The sequence below is a fragment of the Arvicanthis niloticus genome, chromosome 23 (assembly GCF_011762505.2).
Source record: "Arvicanthis niloticus isolate mArvNil1 chromosome 23, mArvNil1.pat.X, whole genome shotgun sequence".
NCBI lineage: Eukaryota > Metazoa > Chordata > Mammalia > Rodentia > Muridae > Arvicanthis > Arvicanthis niloticus.
The window spans coordinates 10,798,796-10,822,408 of NC_133430.1; the positions used below are offsets into that span (position 1 = coordinate 10,798,796).

The 23,613-nt window shown below is 42.7% G+C and overlaps 1 protein-coding gene across 3 annotated transcripts in view; it reads left to right on the forward strand.

Annotated features, from left to right (window-relative positions):
• The window catches only part of Setd3 (SET domain containing 3, actin N3(tau)-histidine methyltransferase), a 70,398-nt gene that overhangs the window by 13,944 nt on the left and 32,841 nt on the right, over positions 1–23,613 (forward strand). Inside the window, exons 3-6 of one of the 3 annotated variants that reach the window (XM_076921230.1) lie at positions 1,033–1,125; positions 4,045–4,193; positions 5,928–6,000; positions 6,267–6,523. In XM_076921230.1, the coding sequence (XP_076777345.1) occupies positions 1,033–1,125; positions 4,045–4,193; positions 5,928–6,000; positions 6,267–6,523 (572 nt within the window). The remainder of the gene's footprint in view (positions 1–1,032; positions 1,126–4,044; positions 4,194–5,927; positions 6,001–6,266; positions 6,524–23,613) is intronic. The other 2 variants (XM_076921231.1, XM_076921232.1) reach the window with 2 other exon arrangements.

Consider the following 23,613-nt stretch of genomic DNA (forward strand, 5'->3'; position numbering starts at 1 on the left):
GCATAGCCATGATTTTTTTTGCCCTTATATTTAGGTTGATCTTTCCCCCTTACGATTAGGTTTTGTGACAGCTAAATCTCAAGTAAACATAGAGTTTTCCTTCAAAAATAGAGAGTGAGCAGTAGTCAGGCCATTGTAAGGTTCCTCCCTGGGTGCTTTGAGCTCTACTTGCCCTGCATCCATCACTGTTTTCCCTCCCTCCTGTTGGAGCACAGGTGGCCTTCACCCCAAATCCTGCTTTGCTGTTACCCTTCAAGGCCTCAGTCAGCACTTGGTGGGGAAAGAATGAAGTTAGACTGGTTAACCTGAAAACTTAGGTGTCAGCACATAACCAGGTCATGTTAATTATTTGCCACATGCTCTTCTCCTTAGTGAGATGGGGCAGTGGGTTTGGCAGGAGTCTGGGAAGGAGACTGCCTTTAAGCTTTTGTAATACTTAGTAAGGCTGTGCTCCCAGGAGGCTGGCTGGGAGCCAGTGTATTCCAGGATGACCAGCCCTGGCCCCTAGTAGGTGTTGGTTCTGCAGTTCAGCTTCTTCAGAAGTCTCTTAGCTTCTTTTCCAACATGACTGTGTCATGTCTTTTGTAGTACATGCACATGAATGTGAAATGTTTGTCAACTAATTGACCTTCTGTTCAGCTTAGTGGGTTTCCTTAGAGAGCTAAGACTCCACTAGAAAGGCACCTCACCGTCTAGAAGAGGTCAGGGAAAATATTTTCCAGTTTAGCTTTGCTTTCAGATTTTAGCTGTTTACAGATGTATTCTGAGGAGAGTTACTAGAAGGGGTGGGAGCACACATGGGGCCACTGGGCCAAAGTTAGGTGAGGGGTATGCTTGGATCGCAGGTCATTTGCATGCTTGAAAAGTACAGAGTATATCCATGTACTTTCTAGGTCACGAGCATACACTCACATGGCTAGAGCAGGTCTGTCCTTAATGTAAGTTAGGGACAAGATGGAAACCTTCCTTCTCTTGCAGACTAGTGGGTTAAAGTGGAGGAGGAGTTCTTACGCAGTGGCTTTCACGTTACAGAATGTAGCAGTCCTGCACCCGGCCCAGGGAAAGAATGGGAAGAGTACACACAGATCCGAGCTCTGGTTGAGAAAATACGAAAGAAGCAAAAAGGTAACATTGTTGGGATGACACTGCTGAGGGAAGCTGGACTTAGGCTAGTGGGCTCAGTAGTAAAGCCTCAGGTGACAGTGCCTGTCTGTAGAAAAATGAAGCAGCCACCCAGCAAATCCCCCAAGGACTGTTGCCCACTTGAGTGAAAGGAATAAGTGCTGAGGTCCAGGGGAAAACATTTGTGCCCAGGGGATAAAATGACATGACTTTTATTTATTTTTATTTTATGGCATGTGTATGGGCCTGGTTAACTCTTGCTTCTTTGACATGTCAAGCGGTGTCGGTTAGTGTCTTACCACGTGTTTAGGATTGACTTCAGCTCATCATTTTTCTTCCTGATAGTCTTGCTATGGAGCCATTAGTCTTTTGTATCAGACTTTCTGGTTGTTGGGATTATAGTCATGCACCACCACATCCTGCCCCAGCACATCTTGATTAAAAGATAGTTATATTTCTTAAGCTGTGTGGGTTTGTGACAGTTTTTTTAGTGGTGATGAGAGTATGCTGCTGAGGACTGAACCAGGGTGTATTCTAGGCAAGCCCTCTGTCACCGAACTATTTATTTATTTATTTAATGTATATGAGTGCTTTTTCTGCATGTATGTCTACATGCCAGAAGAGGGCATCAGATCCCATTACTACAGATGGTTGTGAGCCACCATTTGGTTGTTGGGAACTGAACTCAGGACCTCTGGAAGAGCAGACAGTGCTCTTAACTGCTGAGCCATCTCTTCAGCCCCCACCTCTTTTCTTAAAAGAGAGAAAGAGAGAGACAGACACAGACACAGACAGACAGACAGACACACACACACACACAGAGAGAGAGAGAGGGAAGGAGGGAGGGAGGGAGGGAGGGAGGGAGGGAGGGAGGGGGAGAGAGAGAGAGAGACAGAGAGAGAGAGAGAGAGAGAGAGAGAGAGAGAGAGATTGATTTGCTTTTATTTCATGCTTATGAGTATTTTGCCTACATGTATATGCATCAGTGCAGTGCCTGTGGAAGCCAGAAGAGGGAGTCAAATCCTCAGAAACTGTTACAGACTCTTGTGCTCCATCATGGGGGTGCCAGGAATTAATTGAACATTGAACTTGGATCCTCTAAAAGAGCAGCCAGTGCTCTTAACTGCTGAGACATTTTCTAGGCCCTGCACTGTATTTCTTAAGCTGTGTTTTTACAGGGCATATTTAATAGCCATTTTAATTATTCTTAGCCAAGTTGGCAAAGGGACTGTCAGTTTGCAAAGCTTTCTCAGTATAGCTGTTGTTTTGTCTTGTGGAGCAGAAAAAGAATATTGTTATGCACAGCCACATGGAAGATAGCTGAGAAAACACAATAAGGAGTCCACATTGCAAAAGAGGAGAACCTTTATAGTCCGAAAAAAACGTGTTTTCCACCTGCTGCCTTAAGTAACCATCTTGTTCTATTTGGACACCTGTAATGGTGTAGTCTGTATCTTGGATGGCCTTGGACTCCAAGTCCAGGAGAGCAGGTTCCTTTCCAGTTAGTCCACGTGGACTTGATGGTGTTAATTATCGCCCATCAAGTTGCCCCAAAACATCTCTGCTTATCTGAGTCTATCTTCTCTGAAGATAGTGTCACTAGGCTGCACTAAAGTTACAAAATGAGGAAGACACAATTCCATTTTAAACTTTGCCAGGCTCAAATCATTTGTCTTCCTTAGTTTCTATTCATGCCTGACATGGCAAAGAGGTGTGTCAGGAAACTTTACAGGCTGGTGGAATGGATTAGGTTCTATGCCTGTCTCCTCACGTTAGTAGCATGCCTCGTGCTCCCCACTTTGTCATAAGGGGAGTTACTTCAGTGCATGACTTTTTATCTTGTTGAATATTTTAAACCTGATGGAAACTCTAGAAAAGAAAGTGGTGGGAGTCTCCTACTCAGATTGTACGTTTGCTGAACTTACCTTGGCTCAGGTCCTCCCTTCTTCCTTTCCACTTGCTCATCCCCACCCTCCATCATTCTTTTGATTTTTGTATTTGGTTTAAGAAATAAAATATTCCAGATAGAGCTGTAGCTTTGCACTGCTCTTTCAAAGGCATGTGTCTTTACTATGACTACTTTTCACCTCTACATAAACATCATATAACTAGGAATAGAAATATAATCATGTAAATTTACATAATTACTATCTTATTTTGTATGTTTGAGTGTATGTAAGTACATCATGTGCATGTCTGGTGCCTGTGGAGGCCAGAAGAGGGCGTCAGATCCTCTGGGACTAGAGTCATGGCCCACTATGTGGGTGCTGGGAATCAAACCTGAGTCCTGTTTTGAGAACAGCCAGTGCTCTTAGTTGCTGAGCCATCTTTGCAGCCACATGCCTAAGTTTTAAACACATGTTATCCCTTGTGGTGTTTGTGTGTGGACACCCTCACGTCACACTTACAGACCCCAGTTGCCTGTGTTAGCCCTGCATCTTTGCATTCTTAGTGTCAGGCTGCCTCTCTTCCAACCATCAGTGCACAGAGACAAGCTGCTGGTGTTATTTGGTGGGGATGCCTGTTAAGGACATTGTGAGGAGAGAGCTGGCACGTGGCAGGTCCCAGCCACAGTTGTGAGGAGAGAGCTGGCACGTGGCAGGTCCCAGCCACAGTTGTGGTAACTAAGTCTTCTCTCCCTTGCCGTTCATACTATATAGCAGAGGCACTTCATGGTCAATGTTCTTGTCACATGGTGTCAGAACAGACTAGTGCTCTAACTGGCAGAGTTTGGGTTTTTAATTCACCTTTCCTGGAGCTTGCTCAGGTATGTACCATGACTACCTGGTGGTTAATTTTGATTATTCAGGGTAAGGGTGTTAAGACGAGAGCTAGTGTGAGCTGTGCTCTGCCTTTATGCTCTAGAGCCATGTGATGATATGTGTCCTAAAGTAGCTCTTGTTTCCAACATGGATGATATAGGTCTGTCTGTTACTTTTGATGGGAAAAGAGAAGATTACTTCCCTGATCTAATGAAATGGGCCTCTGAAAACGGGGCTTCTGTCGAGGGTTTTGAAATGGTTAACTTCAAAGAAGAGGGCTTTGGTTTGAGAGCAACAAGAGACATCAAGGTGAGTTTATTATCTGTTGGTCTAAGGGGGTTTAAGTGTGTTTGAACCATTGTATGGTTTTGAGATTGAGCTGAAGGTATGGGACAGAGACCCCTGAGGCTTGTCTAAATCTTGGTGGGTATGTAGGCAGCATTCTCCATCCTTGTGGGCTGCAGTGCCTTTATCTGACCACATGGGCCTCAGTCTGACAGCATTCTAGGGAGCCCTGCTAGTTCATCCTCTTGGAGAGCTGTGTCATTCACCTTGCCCTAGAGCAAGGCCTTTACAGGCCTTTGTGAGAAGACTGTAGGATGTGCCTGATGGGATTCTGACACTTACTAAGGAAGAGGGACTGGGTTTAATAGTGGGAGGGAGGACACATCAAATCCTGTGATGGAGGGGGTGGAGGAGAGGAGAACTGGGCCTCTGGAAAGAGATGCTTTTCAGATAGCCTCTCTGCTCCTTAGTCCCGCTGTCCTAAGAGGAGGGGCCGCTTAGTCACTTAGCTTGTTTGCCAGTGGGGAGAAAGAACTGAGCGCTAAGCTAACTGTGGGTGCTGGTCGCCACAGGATTTATTCTGCTTTGTACTCTCCACCCTATGCCTTACAGGGCAAGCTCACATAAGAGCTTGGAGGGAGCCAGTGTGCCTGTGACTAGGTGTGAGCATCTGCCTGCGTCTGGAACTCAGCAGGTTATATTTTGAGTGACCCTCTAGTATAGACTCGTATCTCTCAGTTGGGGAAGAGCTTGGGTAGAAGAAATGGGTATTAGTTCAGTCTCCTCAGACCACCAGTAACTTTTTGACCAAGCTCTCTTTAACCTGTTGTTCTCATAACTCTGGCATATTAGGTATCTGTTGAGTACCTACTGTGTGAGGGATATTCATTTGTTATTATGCCAGATTTATAGAAAAATCTAGGCCTTCATGTATGATACTTATAATCTATTGTAGGGGACAAAGCAGAAAAGCATTCAGATAGTAGACACTAGCAGAGGCAGAATGACACAGGCTTTTCTCTTGTGTCAGATGAGAAGCCTCATTGATGCCAGTACTCCCCAATACCTTAGCCATTGTCTTATGGGGCTTTTCTTGTGAAATCTGGAGGCTGGAAGGTGAAGGTGCTGTGCATCGGGTTCTGCTGAGTGCCTTCTTCCTCCTTTGCTCCTGGCCCAGTCCCGGCACAGTCCTACATGACAGAGCTCTAGGCATGGGTTAAGCAGTAGAGGTAAACACGGACATACCCAAAAGAACTGTCCCATGTCTGAAGATGTGCTAGTACAGAGATTAGTGAGGCTGAGGGTGTTTGCGGGCGGGGCCTTAGCTGCTGCTGTGTTTGAATCCCTGTGCAGCAGCACTTCTGCTCTGGTTCACTATTAACACATGAGGCCTTGGGTTAGAGGTACGGATTATTTCACTTTTAGAACTTGAAAGTCTAAGTATCATACCCAATAAGACATCCTTTTGTGTTCTACTCCAGATGTTCTACTTGCTTCAAAGTAAAGCTGAAAGCATTGTTTTGTGTTATCAGCATAAAGACTGTATGGTGCTAGTTTTCCTCACAGATAGAGAATTTTAGATTATGCTTCTACTGCTTTAACTATAGTATACGTGAATATTTAAAACATACATGATATTTAGAAGTGCTGATATGCAGCTGTATTGTATTTTCTTGTGGCTGGCTTTCTGATAGATATAGCTAAAATGATTGTAGCATGTTATGAGATTCTACTGTTCTCTTATTTTTTTTTTTCTAGGCAGAAGAATTATTTTTATGGGTTCCACGAAAGTTACTAATGACTGTTGAATCTGCTAAGAATTCAGTATTGGGTAAGAATAATTTATTTAAGGCAGTGTACAAGTTATATAAGTTTTATTTCTGACAATAAAAGATCATGCTTGGTTGGTTTTTCAACTGATGACATAGTCCCTCAAATCCATATTAAGGTTTTCCATGTTATGTCCAAAGAAGGGCGCATGTGACATGAAGTATTATATGATCTTGGAATTTTGTACTTTGATTTTAGCATGTTTTGAGTGGTGGCTTTTAAAAGGAGTCCATGACACTTACCCTGCTAACTTCTGGGTTGATTTAGGGCCCCTGTATTCCCAAGACCGAATTCTCCAAGCTATGGGAAACATTGCACTGGCCTTTCATCTGCTGTGTGAACGAGCCAGCCCCAACTCTTTCTGGCAGCCATACATTCAGACTCTTCCCAGTGAATATGACACTCCTCTCTACTTTGAAGAAGACGAAGTACGATGTCTTCAGTCGACACAAGCCATCCACGATGTCTTCAGCCAGTATAAAAACACAGCACGCCAGTATGCCTATTTCTATAAAGTCATCCAGGTGAGCAGGGCAGGGAGGAGTGGCATGTGTGTCTTACAGCTCCTAAGCACCTTGCTTTTAAACTAGAGGGTATTCAGTACCTTTCATCATTTCCACTTTTGTAGACTACTACCACATATTTTTAAATGGACCTGGCTTTGTCAGCATCCAGGATCAATACAAGCAGAAATGCTTTCTCACTGACTAAAGTTGCTGAGCTCTTTGAAAATAAGATTATAAGGAGATTTTACAAGCTGTGAACTTTATCAAATAGAAAAAGGTTCCCTGTGTGTAATGTTTCTAGGAAAATTAGAATTGATCTCTAGGGGCTAGATAGATGGCTCAGAGGTTAAGAGCCCTTGCTGTTCTTGCAAAAGACCGGGGCTCAATTCTCAGCACTTACGTGAAGGTTTATGCCATCTGTAATTTCAGGTCCGGGGGATCTGGTGCCCTCTTCTGACTTCCTAGGGCACAAGGCATGCATATGGTGCACAGACATACATGCAGGCAAAGCACTCATTGATAAAATGAATAAATCTAATTCTAAAATTAAAATTAATTTTTAAATTCCAAAAACTTAAAAACATTAGGAAACAGAAATTGGTAAAAGTTAAAATTAATTTCTACTATATTTATTGGCTGAAAAAAAATAGTTATGTCAACTGCAAGGCGATTTGCTTATGTCTTCCAAAGTGTACTATTTATTACGTATTATATCTTAGGTAGTTCTAAGGGAAAGTGTTGTATACAAATCTCTAGAGGGTTGATTTTGACTTTGCGTGTTTTGGGGGTTTCATCTTCCCTTTTCAGGAAGGGGCAGAGCCAGTACTGCAGCTCCCCATGGAGCTGAGCAGGAGGTGTCCTCTCTAGACTCCCCTTTGCAGTACTTGGGTCTGCCTCTGCCCTGCACACCTGACTGTGGAGAGTGGGGGTGGTCACTGCTTGTCACCAGTTCTCTTCTTGTGCAGTTTGACGGCTCACAGCCTGCATCGGGCTGCTGTGGTTCTATTGTAATTCATCTGCCTGCAGTTTTGTTTCCTTTCTGAAATGCATCAATCTCACTTTATTGCTTAATGGAATAGTTTTATTTATTACCTTATTTATTTATTTATTTTTAAAGATGACTTTATTTGTATGTGTGTGCATAGAACCTAGGGCCTCTGCTTGCTAGGAAGCCTTTTCTCACAGCTGTGCATTCATTGATTTAGCTTTGCAACATGCCTGTTGTATAGGAATATCCCTCGCAGAGATACATCCCCCCTCCTGCCAAATGTTCCGACTATTTCAAAAGTCATAGGATTCTTGCCTCAAATACAAATTGTTTTGCCTTTTGAACCTCAAGGTTTATTATGAAGAATATGTAGGTTTTCTTTCAGGTTTACCTAATTTAAAAAATTGTTGATGGAGCTAGATTAAAACTTTTCCTCTTTATTTATGATGTCCTCAAGTCCTACATCTGACATCTGGTGTGGCTTTTTGTCATCTGAAAGTGTTATGTTTTTATTTTTATTTTATTTTAATGAGTGCCTTGGCATTGTGAATGCCTCTGACTCTCTGCCTGTCTGTTCCCCCCCCCCCCCCCCGTGTGTGTGTGTGTGTGTGTGTGAAATACAGGTTATGGGATGTGGTCACTTATGTGGGTTAGCTGGGAGGCCTTGTTAGGAAGGGTATTTAAGTGATGGTCCCTAAGCTGGACGATTGATTCTGAGGCAGAATGAAGCAGTAGAGGATAATCCATCCAGGTAAAAGCCCAGTGGCCATGTGGGAAAGAGCACAGGCTTTAGGGTAAGACAGACCTCTGGAAAACCTGATTCCATCACACTTGCTGTTCAAATAGAATTGGAACCGGTTGCTTTGTGGTAACTGAAGGTGGGCTCTGAAGCCAACTTGCCAGGGCTTACCTACCTCACTCTCCACTGCATAGCACTGTGCTGTGCCTCAGTGGGCAGTTTCTGGGCTCCCCTTGGCTGTAAGGTGGGAAGGTAAACAGAAGTAGGTGACCTGTGTGAATGCAGCCCCTGGGCTGCAGAGACACTCCACTTGTCTAATTGTCACTGTCACCCTTCAGCTTCAGCAGGCCTTGCTTTCTTGTTACAGGTTCTTGTGGGTTTCCCTTGGGTCTCCCTGTGTTGGGATACTTTGTTTACATCAGTCTTTTAACATTATCCCTTACACATCTCTAGGTGGGCCAGGATAGTGAGGGCCTCCTGCAGGCCACAGTGCAGGGTGGACTGCTCAGCTCCCACAGTCAGCTTGGGGACTGTAATCTTGACAGTTCAGGCAGGTCTGAGTGGTTTTTGTAGTTACTGCAAAGTCAGGTTGGCACCATGGGAGACAACTCTTCTCTTAAGGGCTTGGAGTGCCCGCTGTTTTGTGAGAAGCACTGACCTGCCAGAGCAGTCTGCCCCCATGCTTCTTCTCCTCCTCCTTGTCCTCCTCACTCTTTCTGTTTGTTTTCTTTTTTGAGACAGGATTTTGTTACATACTCCTGCCTGGCCTGGAATTTGTTATGTAGACTAGGATGGCCCATGCATGTGGGCTAATCCTCCTGCCTCAGTGCTGGGATTACAAGCATGTTGCACTCTAAACCTAGCTAACTGCTGGGGTTCTTTTTCTGAGAAAAGCGTGACTAGCAGGAAAGAAAATGAGGAGCATAAGGAACTATTCAAGTTGAAAACACATCATGAGCTTTTCAGAAAGTATTCTCTCTCTCTCTCTCTCTCTCTCTCTCTCTCTCTCTCTCTCTCTCTCTCTCTCTGACAGGATCTCACTGTGTAGTCTGGCTGACCTGGAATTTGCTGTGTAGACCAGGTTGATCTCAAACTCACAGAGATTTGCTTGCCCTCACCTGTCAGGAGTTCTGGGATTAAAGGCATGCTCTGCCATGCCTGGCCTGTTAGAAAAGGAACTCTAGGCAGCTTAGAACCGAGAGGCATAACCTGAGAGCCAACCCAGCAGCTCAGGTGTTTATGAGGAGATGTAGTGGCTAATTTAAGGAGCAGCTGCTCTGCATTAGCCAGAGGTCCAGGACTAATAGAGTGAACAGATACACACACTAAAGGGATTTGTTAGAGTGCCTTACAGGCTGTGGTCCAAGGAGTTGAACATCTGTCATACTATAGAAAGGAAAAGGCAAGAATCTGGTAGTTGTTCAGTCCATAAGGCTGGATATCTCTGAGGGTTCCTGGAGAGCTGCTGGTCTTGTCTGTTAGATTCCTGAAGAAGCTGGATTTAATATCAGTTGCAGCAATAGGAGAGTGCATTTGCTTGTGAGAGTGAAGGCAAGCAAGAAGAAGACACTTTTCTTCTTCAGTGTCTTCGTATGTGAGCCACCACCAGAAAGTGCCATCTAGGTTGGGGTGGGTCTTTCTTCAGATGATCTGATTAAGAAAATTCTCTCGGGGCTGGAGAGGTGGCTCAGTGGTTAAGAGCACTGACTGCTCTTCCAGAGGTCCTGAGTTCAATTCCCAGCAACCACATGGTGGCTCACAACCATCTATAATGGGATCTGATGCCCTCTTCTGGTGTGTCTGAAGATAGCTACAGTGTACTCACTTACATAAAAATAAATAAATAAAATATTTAAAAAAAAAAAAAAAAGAAAATTCTCTCACAGGAGTAACCAACAACTTGGGTCCCTGTCAATTCCAGATATAGTCAAGTTGACAGGCAAAATTAGCCATTACACTTGTTATACCATCTTTTGAGTCCAGCTGTTTTTCTGGTTTTAGGTTATTCTCATCACTTCTGAAAGTGTTGAATAGGAAATTAGAGTAAATACAGATGTTTTTGTTGTCTGCTGTTATTTGTTTGTGTGGTGTCTTCCCTCTTCAGGGGCAGTGAAGGTCTCTTCCTCATGCCTTTTCAGGGTTGGCTGTTAGGCCACTAGCAGCTCAGTGCAGTGTCACTGTCTCAACACTCAGGAAGAGTGAGGAGACCCATGTTATCATTTTATCACATGATCTTTCCTTGGGAGGGTCTTCATTTTTTGTTTTTGTTTTTGTTTTTTTTTTTTGTTTGTTTGTTTTGTTTTGTTTTTTGTTTTTTCATTGAAGATCTTCATCTTTTCCAGGGACGTGAAAACCCTTCCCCAGACACATACACACATGAGCTCTGCCACAGATCTTTGCAGGGTACAGGGAAGGGGTATCCATGTTCCATTTGTAGTTATTATTTTCACTTAGAATTGTCTTCCTGGGTGCAGGCTTGAGGGCTTCTTGAGGGCTTGTCAGGGCTCAGAGTCAGTGTGTCTGTGGTGTGCCCTGCCCTTGGCAGGTCTGCAGAGAGAGCCACACTGTTCTCCAGAGTATATTCTAAGTGTGCTATGACTAACTTCCACTAATCATACATTTCTTTAGGAGTTACATTTCTCTGTATGAATTTTAATTTTAATGTCTTTGTTGGTCTTTTGTCTTTTGACTGTCTTAAAACCAGACTGTTTTCAGGGCACTCTCTTCCCGGCATATTTCTCAAGGGCTCAAGGGCTTCTTGGTGTGGGCGCTTTGTTAGTTCAAGTGAACTGACTTTAGCTTGCTTTATAGAGTTTGTTTTAAAATGGAATCCTGCCAGGCCTCTGCTCCTCCTCCCTTGTGTACTGGAGGCTTATGTGCCTGGTGTTCCAGGCGTCCTTCCAGATCCTGCACTGTAGTCTCTTCTTCCTCTTTTTTTTCAATGAAGGGCAGGCAAGCAAGGCTTTATTGAGAAGCAGAGTAACAGCTCCTGCAGCAGGGAGATCCTGAAAATAGGTTGTCTGAGAAAGTATTCTGAGCTAGTATCTACCTAAGATTTTGGGAAGATATAGCAGTCACTGCATCCTTTAGGTTATAAGTGTGAGAGCTCAGTGCCTTAAGAGCCCGCCTGGCATTGCTGTAGCACCTGCTGGTGGAGCATTATACTGCAGTTGATTTTAACACTCCCAAGTCTAGGAGGAGCCAAGTTTAGAAACTGACTAAGCCACATGCTAGAAACGCTTCTGTGGGTTGAGAGCTCTCAATAGGAGTACGTTTCCCATCAGTTTGTGAACAGGAGTCAGAGAAGAAAGGGCTGGTGTTGGAAGACAGACCTAGCTTTTGTAACTCGCAGTTTCCTATCAGAGCATACCATAGGTCAGCTCCAGGTGAGACTGACTTCCTCAGGGAGCATGCAACCAGTTCTATGATAGAAATTAGTGGAAAAGTAAGATTTGGCTTCAACACAGATGTGAAACCATGTAATTGTGAAAGTGAATCAAATGGAGTTAGGTTTTACTTTCTTTACTCAGTTGAAAGAAACAGATCTGAGGATAAGCTCTTTTAACTGATAATTGTTATCAAGTCAGATACTGTGACATTGGGCATCAGCTTGTAAGAAGACTAAGAATTTTCATAGAGACACATTTTCCTGTGTTCAGACTTTAAAATCTGATTGACATTTAATGGAACTTAAAGTCCAGTCATTTCCCAGTTTAGGTGAAGTATTTTATGTTACCTGGACTTACTCTGTGGAGAAAATGGTTTGTATATCAATTACTTTTCTTGTTTCAAAGTGAAAGAATTCATTCATAGTGAATTCCCATTTTTTTTTTCTGCCTCTTGCTTCAGAGTAGATTATGCCAGTCTTGAATTGCATAGCTAGCCAGGGCTATGGTGGCAGAAGAGGTGAGCAGCCATAGTCACAGTTACTGCTATACCTGCCTGACAAGAGGCAGAAAAGATGCCACTGTGGTTCTTGGTGTGCCATGACAGGTGAGGCTGATTGCAGGCAGTTGTTTGTCTTATTGCTGCCATTTTACTTGGATCTGTTACATAGCAGCAGATGTGCACTTGCTGTTACATGTGGAGAGCCTGTAACACACAGCCGTGCAGGAACATGCACTAAATTAGATGAAAGACCCTGATACCAGCTTGTAGTGTCCATGATTAGAGGTCAGGAACTGCAGGTGGTATCCAACTGTGTGTGTGTGTGTGTACATGTGTACATGCGTGTTTACTTTATAAATTAGGTAAAATAAGAGATTAATAATAACTACTAATAAAATAGTAGTTACAATAGTATACTATAATAAAATAGCATCACTACTGATGCTTTTGGGCCATTGTTAAGCTAAATACAGGTCACTCAAACGAAAGTTTTGTAGTATCTAGACACTGCAAAGTGACTAAAGAAGTGGCTCGAAAAGGGTGACTCACATCCCTGACAGAAAACAAAGGACAGCATGAGAGTTGATCACATTCCTCAGAAGAGCATGCAATTTAAATGTTGAAGATTATTTCTTGAATTTTCCATTTAATACTTTTGTATTATAGTTGGCCATGATTAGCTGAAATAGTGGAAAGAAAAATCTTTGATGAGGAGGGTTACTGTGTTCTGGAACTTGGGGACCAATATACCTAGTGTCCTAGTTGTTTATAGGTACACATGTACATATGTGTGCTGGTTGTTTTTTGGGAAGAGGGAATTGTAACAGAAAATGACTCCATAAGATGGCCTATAGGCAAATCCATGGGAGTTTTTCTTAATTAGTGATTGATGTGTACCCTACTCAGGTGTTTACTTTTAGTCTGAAATGATTTTACAGTTCTAGACAAGTTACAAAAGTAAGGTAAGGGGCTCACATTCACTGCTTGCTCTGTCTCGGTGTGATGCCTCTATGCTGCTGCCGTATAAGATGGGAGCCAGGTTAGTGATGACACAGAGCTCTCGCTCATTGCACTTCTCCATCTTTGCTTGCAGTTGTCTAACTTCTCAGTCACCTAATATTGTTTTGAAGAATACTTTGGCAGGCACTTTGTAGACAGTGCTCATTTAATATTTATCTAAAGTTTTTCACTTTAGGCTGAGATTATGTTTTTGGCAGGAGTCCCATACAAGCCAAGTTGTGTCCTCTTCAGGGAACACATAAATTAATGTGCTTTATTAATGACTTTTCCAATAAATTGGATGCTTTTATAGTAAGCAAATCCCCTATTCTCATTGACTAGTTTTTGTGCTCATCACTGTCCTCTGCAGGAGGTCTGTATGACTGTGGGGTGTGCCAGCTGCAAGTTTTCTGCTTGTTTTTTTCTTCTGTAGATAGTGAAATTTTACGTTAAGGAATAGCCACCTCTATTTCCTCATTTATTGATTTATTCAGTGGTTTATATCAACAGGATTCCTGAATACTTATTTAATTTAAAAGGTTTTACAATCCCTTGCTTTCATTATTGATTTGATGTACTGATTTTTTTGTTGTTGTTTTGTTTTTTCTTTTTTTTTTATTTTTTTATTTTTTGGTTTTTGAGACAGGGTTTCTCTGTGTAGCCCTGGCTGTCCTGGAACTCACTCTGTAGACCAGGTTGGCCTCAAACTCAGAAATCCGCCTGCCTCTGCCTCCCAAGCGCTGGGATTAAAGGTGTGTGCCACCGCTGCCCGGTGGATGCACTGTATTAAATGGCTTTGCGTATGACAATTGATTTGTCCTTTAGTTTTAACTATTTGGAGAAGATCCTATGCAGCATTTGTCGTACCGTAAATGTATGGAAGTATGTTAAATGAGAATCTGTTGAAATAACTGATTCTTGTGTTACACATTACTTACAGAGTTTCTTGAGCATCAGAGTGGAAATGCTTTCTAAGTGCTATCCTCTGTCCATCCTAACTTAAACATTTTGCTTTGTTCTTAGCTGACTTCATAGTAATGCTACAGCTACTAAGTAAGGGCTCTGAGCCGCAGAAGTGAGGCTGGAGGAACAAAATCAGAAGTAATGGCGAAGTGACTGAAGCCAGTTTAGTGGACTGCAGGTGCGAGATGAGTGAACATTGGGTTCTTATGGTCGGCTGTGGGAGCCACAAGCAGAAGTCATGAGGTATAGAAGAGCAATAACAATTTTTTGAATTTCATGGTGTTTCCATGACTTGCCTGAGAGCGTTTTCTGTTCAGGTAAGCAACAGTCATTTGCAGAGTGCTTGTAAGGGCTGTCCTGAAGAAGCCCAAGAGTGAGGGTAGGTATACAGAGCTTCTGTGCAGATCACCAGGAGCTCACGGCTGCAAGTGTCAGTCCCTTTAGGGTAGAGCTGTGACCATGCCTTTGTGACTTGAGAAAGGGGAAGCTTCATAAAAGGACTCCCTGGTTGTCTTGCTTGTTTTGAAGAATTGCAGCTTGTGAGATAAGCACTCTATACCAGCTACAGCCTCAGACCTCCTTGGCTCTGTTCTGAGTGCTTTGATTTTTTCAGTAATCCAGGAGGGAGGGATGCATCTCCATTGTAAACATGAAGAATGGACGATGTGGGAGCTGCTTCCAGGTGTGGTGATGTCTGCAGTTTTTGAATTGGGTTTAGGGTAATTCTGTAGGACCCAAGCCTTGAGTTAGCTTCTAACCATAGATCCAATCTTTGTTTTTTAAGGTTATTTGTAGTTTTAATTTTGGGACCAAGAAGTTGCAGTTTAAGGGGAGAGTAGTGTGGTGTAAAAGTTCTTCAGGATATTACATGTACAGAAAGTTAAATGTACCCTATTAACTGAGAGGGTCATGTGCTAACAAGGCCATTCTGTGATCTTAGTGGGCATTCTGTTAGCACCCTAGTGAAATGTCCAGCCCTATAGACCATCTTTCTGCCAGACTTGGAACTTATGCAGCATTAGAGGGTGTAAGTTCTTTACATTATCCCTGGGTTCCGCAGAAGCTGGCAGTGTACCATCTCTTCATTGTTATCTTTACGTGGTCAGCTTTTCATGGTGCAAAAACATGCAAATAAATCAGAAGTCAAGAAGGAGCACAGACTGGTATATCTTCTGTAGAGCTGTCAATGCTGTTGTTATCTTGGTCGGAGCTTCTGGACATCTTAAAATGTCTTGAATTGTGTGTCCTTGCTTGTTCCTGATAGTCATTCTCATCCTTTTTTTAAAAATGTGAGTTCAATATATGAGAATTTCTTTGTTCTTTGTAAGGTTCCCACAAATATTACACATTTAAGTATGTATCTGATGCTCATCTTCATAAAGGCTGTGGTTCTGTCATTTTAAAATTTAATCTGAGTTCCTCACTCTGTCCACTTGTTTGTATACTGCCATAACAATTCAAATATAGTCTTTTTCTTCTGGGAATTTAGTGCCTTTTGTTTTCTCTTATTTTTTTCTTTGCCTTTAGTTTCAGTGGCCTCTGGAAGACTTTTTTTTCCCTCAGTGTCCATGATTCTGTCTGGGGGAAAGCCATACCTTGTATGGTATTGGCACTGAGGGCAGGAAGGACAACACTTTGTGGGGCATCCATATGAGCCTGGAACATTGTAGCCCGTTAGCATGTCCTTCTGTGGGAGCTCTTCAGACTTAGTCTCCAGCATGTGCAGTCTGCCCTGTTGACTGTAGCATTCCTGCCCCTGGTCCCTCATGCTGAACTCTGGCCTTCCTCCTCTTCCTTAGCCTCTGCCTGCCTAGCCTGTTAGAATTCAAGCTTGTGACATTATCACTCAGCTTAGGAGTGGGCATCCAACAAAGTGATATATATATATATATATATATATATATATATATATATATATATAAAACTCTCTACATATATACTATATATATAATTATGTATATTAATATATTATATATTATTATATAGTATTATATATAATATTTTATACACACACACACACACACACACACACACACATATATATATATATATATATATATATATATATATATATGCTGTTGTTATCTTGGTCGGAGCTTCTGGCTATCTTAAAATGTCTTGAATTGTGTGTCCTTGCTTGCTTCTGATAGTCATTCTCATCTTTTTTTAATGTGAGTTCAATATATGAGAGTTTCTTTGTTCATATATTTATTTTCCCCCTCCTATAATACCCGTTAGCAGAAGCACTTGTATACACACACAGATCCTGGGTAATAGGACTAAGGTCTGATACCTCTGGAGAAAGGGAGGGAGGTAAAGGGTGTGATACTTATTGGCATTTCAGTTTTAGCTTCTGTTCCAGAGTTCCATGCCCTCTGACCTTGGTTTCTGTCCTAAAGTAAATTAGTATCCAATAGGATTTTATGTTTCCTTACTTTCTGTCTCCTCAGCTAGAGTGTTACCCACTGAGGGCAGGGACTTTGTTCCATTCTCAGTTAGACAGATAACTAGAGATGACACAGAGATAGTGCTTGGTAGTTATTGAATAACATCATAGTAAATATGATGATATTTACTATGTTTGTAAACTAATAGTTGTTTACTGAAATAGTAAACAACTGCTATTCAAATAAAATAAAGCTGGTGGACACTGCATTCTGCAGCCCATTGAGAGCTGATTACATTGAATCACTGAGCACCAGAGTGTTGGGACAGATCCTAGGGATGCCAGACAAGTCCACTGAGATGCAGCCCTGCTGCTCTGACTGCATGCAAGTTCAGTTTGGAGTGCTCCAGAGCCCGGACTTTAGTCATCTGCTGGCCTCCCCACTCACTTCAGAATCACCCAAAGCCACTGCTCACATTATCTGTGTGATGGGCCTTTCACAGACTGCAGAGTCAAGGGTAGACTGCTGCTGTCAGTCATGTGCTCTTTGCTGAACTACATCTTCAGCCCCTCCTCTCTCTTCTGAGACAGGGTCTTGTTATAATGACTCTAGGTGGCTCAGACTTTCGATACTAGTTCCAAGTATGTTATCTTCCTGCCTCGATTGTTCAACTGCTGGTATGTTGCCAACATACCTTGTTAATTCTGTTTTTTTTGTTTTTTTGTTTTTTTTTTTTTTAATGGGGATGTTTTTTAACGGGCTTGCATCCTGAGTTCACAATTTGGAGTTTCCAGGATTTGTAGAAGATTCCCAGCAATAACTCCCTGGTGATGTGGGTGAGCTCTCTCAAGATTCAAGGTCAGGCTTTTTTGTGTAGATTGTGAAGTGTTGTCCTTTCGTTAGATTCTTCTGTCATGGGCATGCATAGCTCTTGACCCTTCCAGCTTAGATACGTCTACCCAGCTAACAGATCTTTTTAGAATATACATGATACCTTTCATTCCCCTTAGCTTTCCTTATACTTGGAGTAAACTGGAAAGCAAGGCTTGGCAGTGGTGCTTGTTGGTCCCTCCCCTCTTAGCACCCCCTTCCTCTGGCCTTCCCTCAGAGCATCTAGGACTTGATGAGCCTTTGCTACCTGTAAGAGCCTTCCCCAAATTTCCAAAGCAACTCCTTCACCTGGTTTCAGCTTAGAATCTTTCTTTCTTTCTTTCTTTCTTTCTTTCTTTTTTTTTTTTTTTTTTTTTTTTTTTGGTTTTCAAGACAGGGTTTCTCTGTGTAGCCCTGGCTCTCCTGGAACTCACTCTGTAGACCAGGCTGGCCTCGAACTGAGAAATCTGCCTGCCTCTGCCTCTCAAGTGCTGGGATTAAAGGCGTGCGCCACCACCGCCCGGTGCTGAGTGCATGTTTTCCTGACAGGATTCTCTGTTGTCTGTACTACATGATGCTTATTTCTTTATAGCCCCACCACTGTCTAGATTTGTTTTTGTCTTTGTTATCTGGATCTTCTGGCGTGTGAGCACCATGAACAGGGGCCTATCTCTCTTGCTTACTAGTGCTGCAGCTGAGTGAGAGGAGGCATCGTCCTGTTCTCTTGTCACATATGGCCAGGGCATGCTGGGTACTGACCCAGCCCTCAAACAGAGGCCTTAGTGTGTGAGGCACAGTCCAGCCATAAGACCAATTTTCCTGGTAAATCTTAGAGATCTTTACAGTTAGAACTGACAGTTTCTTGTAACAAACTGAATTATGATGAGTTTGGGAGGACCAAGGAAGATTTTAAGGCTTTTGTAATGTACTGCTTCAAGTTTATCTTCTTGTTCTTTCTAGGCCTGAAACAGAAATGGTTGGTACTAAATTCTCAACTTACTCTATTTTGGCAAAGCCTAAGATGCAGCATGAGCAGCCTGTGGGGCTTTGCCTGTGGACTTCATTTGGGTTTAGAATGCATTGTTTCAAGCAGATGTCCTTTGTATGCAAAAATCAGATATGGAGCAGATTTTCATTGTTAAGTTGTAAGTTTGTGACCATGAGGGTTTAATGGAAGTGCTCACCCAGCCCTTATCATGGTGACATTCACAAGTGTGTCTGAAGGAAAAGCTGTCAGAGTGGGGAGACTTTACTTTCTATATGCCAGTGGTTTCAGGACAATTCTAGTGAGTTCTAAAATGTTTGTGTCAGTCTTGTTTTTTTCCTTAAATGCTGTGATGGCATTTAAAATTAATACACCACTTGTTTATTTGCTAGTGTTTACATCAGAATTGTTGTTTTCAGCCTTGAAATTCTTGTTCTTACTGTCTTTTTGTGAGTGTCAAGTGAGTCAGAGGCTCTGGCCTCTGAACCAGAAGGGCACTGACTTTGTATTAATGGCCACATCTTCTGTGACCTGTATAATGTTGCTTACTGGCACCTGAAGGTGGACCCTTGATCAGTTACTGTGTGTGCATTCATTCTGCAGTGGCAGAGTGGTACTTGCAGCATTGAAATGTTAGGAGTGGGTCTCCAAAACAGAATAAGATCTATACGGAAGGGGTAGTCAATGTCTATCTGTCTCATGCAGTTACCTCATTACATAAAAGTCCTGTGTGTTTAGTGACTCTGACCCCTCTGTCTTCTTTTGTATGAAGGAAAGCAAACAAGGTTTTATTGAGAAGTCCTGTGGTAGCCTTCTGTGGGCCTCTAGAATGGGCTGCCCTCTAGTGCCTTTCTGACTTTGCCTGCCCCGCCTAGCCAACACCGCAGGTGTCACTCATCTGTGAGTAGCTCTGCCAGGTGCTGGCTCTGCAAAGAGACTTAAGCGTCTGTCCAAAAGGAGCTGTCTGTTAAATCCAGTCCAGCAATACAAAGCCAGTGTGGAGGCCAGCTGCAGTGAGGGAGAGGAACAGCAGCAGCAGAAAATCAGACAGACAAGGAGGACTTCTCACTGACCATCGGCCAGCCTAGTGTGTCATGGGATGGGAAGTAGGCAGAGAAGTTGAAGGAGAGCCATAGAAGAGAGGGACAGCATTAATAAGGTCATGCTTTCCTAGGTGTCAGGTCTGCATTGTGTACAGCTGTGAGAGCTCATCAGACTCCTCTCCCTTGGCAAGTGAGGGAGTCAGTGAAAGTGCTTTCTGTCGGAGGACTTTGTTCTGCTGATGAACGGTGTGTCATGCTCACCAGCATTCCTAACCTCTGTTCAAGCAGCCACTCACCTTACCTTAGACCTAGGGATGCTGGGTCATCATTTCTTTATATCCTGCAGTGTCCAGTTACTGCTGCTCTTTGCACATGGGGGTGAGCTATTCCTGCAGCACGGGCAGCCTACCAGTTGCCATAACCCCAAAGAAAAACGACTACTTCTCTAGTTGTCATCAGTTGCCAACAGCTTTCCATCCAGAGGTTGGGCCTGAGCTGTGCTGTCCTGAAGCTGCCTTTTACAGCACACCTCCCCATCCTCCCACATATCCATTCTCTCTGCCTCTCTGCATGCTGTCCTAGGGAGAGCTGAGCACTCACAGTCTAACGTGTAAACTCAGGCTGTGTAGATGGCAAACAACAGAAAAAGAGGGAGGCATGACCCTTGATAAATGACTGTCAATAATGAACAGACTCCACTGACTCTCAGAATAGCTACTGTTAATGTAATATGTAACTTAAAAAGAGGTGGGGATAGTTAATAACCCCTTGTAGCAAAAGTGAATAGGTTGGGGAAATTTCCTTTTGGCTTTTAGCTTTCTTTCTTTCTGTCTGTCTGTCTGTCTGTCTGTCTTTCTGTCTTTCTTTCTTTCATGAAATTTAAACTACATCATATAAAGTTGACATACATTACACACAGTACCCACAGCCAACATTATGATATGGCAGCTCTCCAGTGTCTTTTCCTCACTAGCCACCCACCCTTTTCAAGGAGTGGCCATGTCTTAACTGTCACCAAAGCTTGCTTACAAACCTATAAATAGGGGTGAGCTCATGGAGTCTTTTGCATCTCTTGCCCCTGTAATGTTTGTGAGATTTGTCAGTGTCTCTGGGTATGGCAACAGGTTAGCCCCTTTTCATTGTTCTGTAAGCTTTTTTGTATAAATTTGTCCCCGACTCCTGTTTTTGAGATAGGGTCTTACCTTGTAGCCCAGGCTAGCTTGGAGCTCTCAGTGCAGTCCTGTTATAAAGTAGCCTTATATTTGGACATTACTTAAATACAGTGTTAGTTCTCTTGCCTCAGCCTCCAAGTGCTGGGATTACAAGTGATGCCATGTTTGAAAAGACTGTGCTTTCCTTTCAGTCTTCTGTTCACAGAGACTTTGGTTATTGCTAGGTTTGGGCTGTATACTACTTTGTTTTTATCTCATTGCTATGACAAATGACTTAATGAAAAGGCTCCTTAGAGACTGTATGTACCCTGTGGCTGGTCACATTGCATCCATAGTCAAGACACAGAGGAGTCTTGATGTTTAGCTCCCTCTCTGCTCTTTTGATTCAGTCCAGGGCTTCAGCCCACACTCTGAGCGGGTCATCCCTTCTTAGTGACACTTCTGGAAACACCCTCATGGGCACTTCCTGAGGTTTGACTCCTAAGTGATTCTACATCCAGTCAAAGTTGACAAAGAAATTAACCAGTAATGGCAGGTGGGGGGAGGAAGGGAGACAGACAGATTGCGTGTGTGAGAGAGAGAGAGAGAGGGAGAGTGCCAGTGAGCACGAATATGTATACATATGTACGAATGCACGAGCATGTGTGTCACATGGGCAGGTGGAAATTAGTGGACAGCTTTGTGGGGTCAGGTGCATCTTCATGTCTGTTCCCAGGACTGACCTCAGACCATCAGACTTGCATAGCAGAGACTTTCCCCGTTGAGCTGTCTCACTAACATAGTTATAAGTAGTCTTATATCTGTCTTCTTGCAGACATACACCTTCCTTTCTTCTGGGAATTCTCTTGGGAGAAGGCTTGCTGGAATATTGAGGAGTTGCCTGTTTAGTGTCAGTTGACATACCTACTCCCAAGTGTCCAAACCAATCAGCACTCTCACCAGCAGGCATTTCTATTTGCTCTGCTTCTTCACCAACGCCTCATCTTCTGGGATGTGGGGGGTGGGTGTGCACTCTTAGTTTCTGGGATGTTGGGGTGGGTGTACACTCCTCGTTTCTTATGGTTCTGATTTACACTGATTACTCAAAGTGCTAAGCATGTTTCTGTGGATATCCTCTGTCACAAGAGTTGTTCAGTCTTCTGCTGGTTTAAAAATGTGTTTCATTCAACTCTGTAGATACGAAATTCATTCTATAAACACAGTATATATCTGAAACACAACCTGTAAATCAGTATAGAATTATTAAATATTTTGCATAATTTTAAAATAATTTTTGAGATCCTATATTTTGGAATGTTATATAATATTAATTTTTATGACTATGGTAAAATACATGTAACTAGTAAATAATTATGTTCATAGTGTTCTGTAACCTTCATTATTAAGTATACCACTCAGGACAGAAAATCTTCGCATGAAGTAGTAACTGCTTGCCTGCCATTGGCTGATTTTTGTTTGGCACTCTTTTCTGGATGTGTGTCCATAAGATGTGGGTTTGTGACTTTTAGTTTGTAACTTGTGAAGTCACTTTCCAAATGTCATTTTTCAATGAATAGACATTCTTAATTTTAATGATGTCTGTGTTACCAGTCTCATTTTAAAGATAGTGCTTTTTTGTTTATCTTAAGAATTTTGTTTTTGTTTTGTTTTGATCCAGGCCAGAAATTCTCAACTGTGAGGGTTTGTCCCTTGGGTGGTGGAGATATTTTTTGGCTGTCTTAGCTGGATCATGAATGCTGTGAACGTCTTCTAGTACAACAAAACTGTTCTGACCAAGATACCAACAGGCTGAAGCTGGGGCTCAGGCCTAGGATAAGATGTGATACTTTGTTTATTAATGTATTTGCTTTTGGAAGTATTACAGTCTCTGGAGAGAACTCTTATCTTTCCAACATGTATGCCCCTAATCTTTTGTTTAAAACAAAACTTGCTTTGATTTATGATGGAGAGCCTTGTATGGGTTATATTGGCAGATGGGACTAAGGTGGAGGAGATGTTTGGTGGTTTAAAGGCAGTATATGAACATGACCTGGCTTTTGCAAAAAGTAGGTACTTTATCCTTTCCAATCTGACCACTGAGCAGATTTCATGCAGGCAAAGCACTCATGCACATAATAAAATCTTTAAGAATCACTTTAAGGTTACAACTGTAATGAAAACTGAAATCCTGATGACTTTCCTGAACAAAGGAGTAAATTCAGGAAACAACTTGACTGTGAACTGTGCTTTTATCAGTATTGCCATCTGGTTCTTGGCACACAGTGAGATGAGTGACTGGATGCTTGCCGGATGGGGAGGAGTTTGTCCTTCCATTTTTATCATTGTAGTTCAGTTGTGTCTCCACCTGTCAGGTATGTCATAAGATTGCCTGTTTAGGCATACAGATTGTGGTAACCTCCCCATGCACATGCTTAGAGAGGTGGGGGAGGAGAGGTACACTGACCCTGTGGAGCCTGTGCTCAGCGGGCAGTGGTGGGAGAGGGGTGGAGACACTTTCCTCTGGATTCACAGCCCGAGTACATTCAGAGGGGTCTTAATGCCAACATCCACTCACTTTAAAATCAGAAGCAGTAGGTGTAGATGAGGAGACTCATGACAAGGTGTATTGGAGGATGATAACTGTTCTACTGTTGGTGACCCCTGGAAGATTGATTTGATAATTAATCAATTGACATGGGTTTATTAGACTCAAAGTTTTGTGTAGGGTACTTCTGCTGTCTCTGAACTTGTCCCAAAACTGAACTTGTGTGAGTGCTGAGGGCAGAAGGAGTATGAGTCTGGAGTTAGAATACATTGAGGGGTTGTCAGGTAACTTAATCTGTTTCCTTATCCAGTAATGAGGGTGCCAGTAACAGACTTATGTAGGGAAGATTGCCAGAGAAGTTTGAGACTTTATGTGGTGTAAATGTCACCAAGTGGTAGGGCCTGGCTTTGTGGACTTCTTCTAATGCTTTTTAACCATGTGTTTTCTGTGTTAACATTCATGTATGTGAAGCACCATGGTAGGTGGATGGAACCTAGGGACTCTTCCACCTATTAGGTGTGTGGCCTGGAGTTGTTTCCAAGCCTCAGTT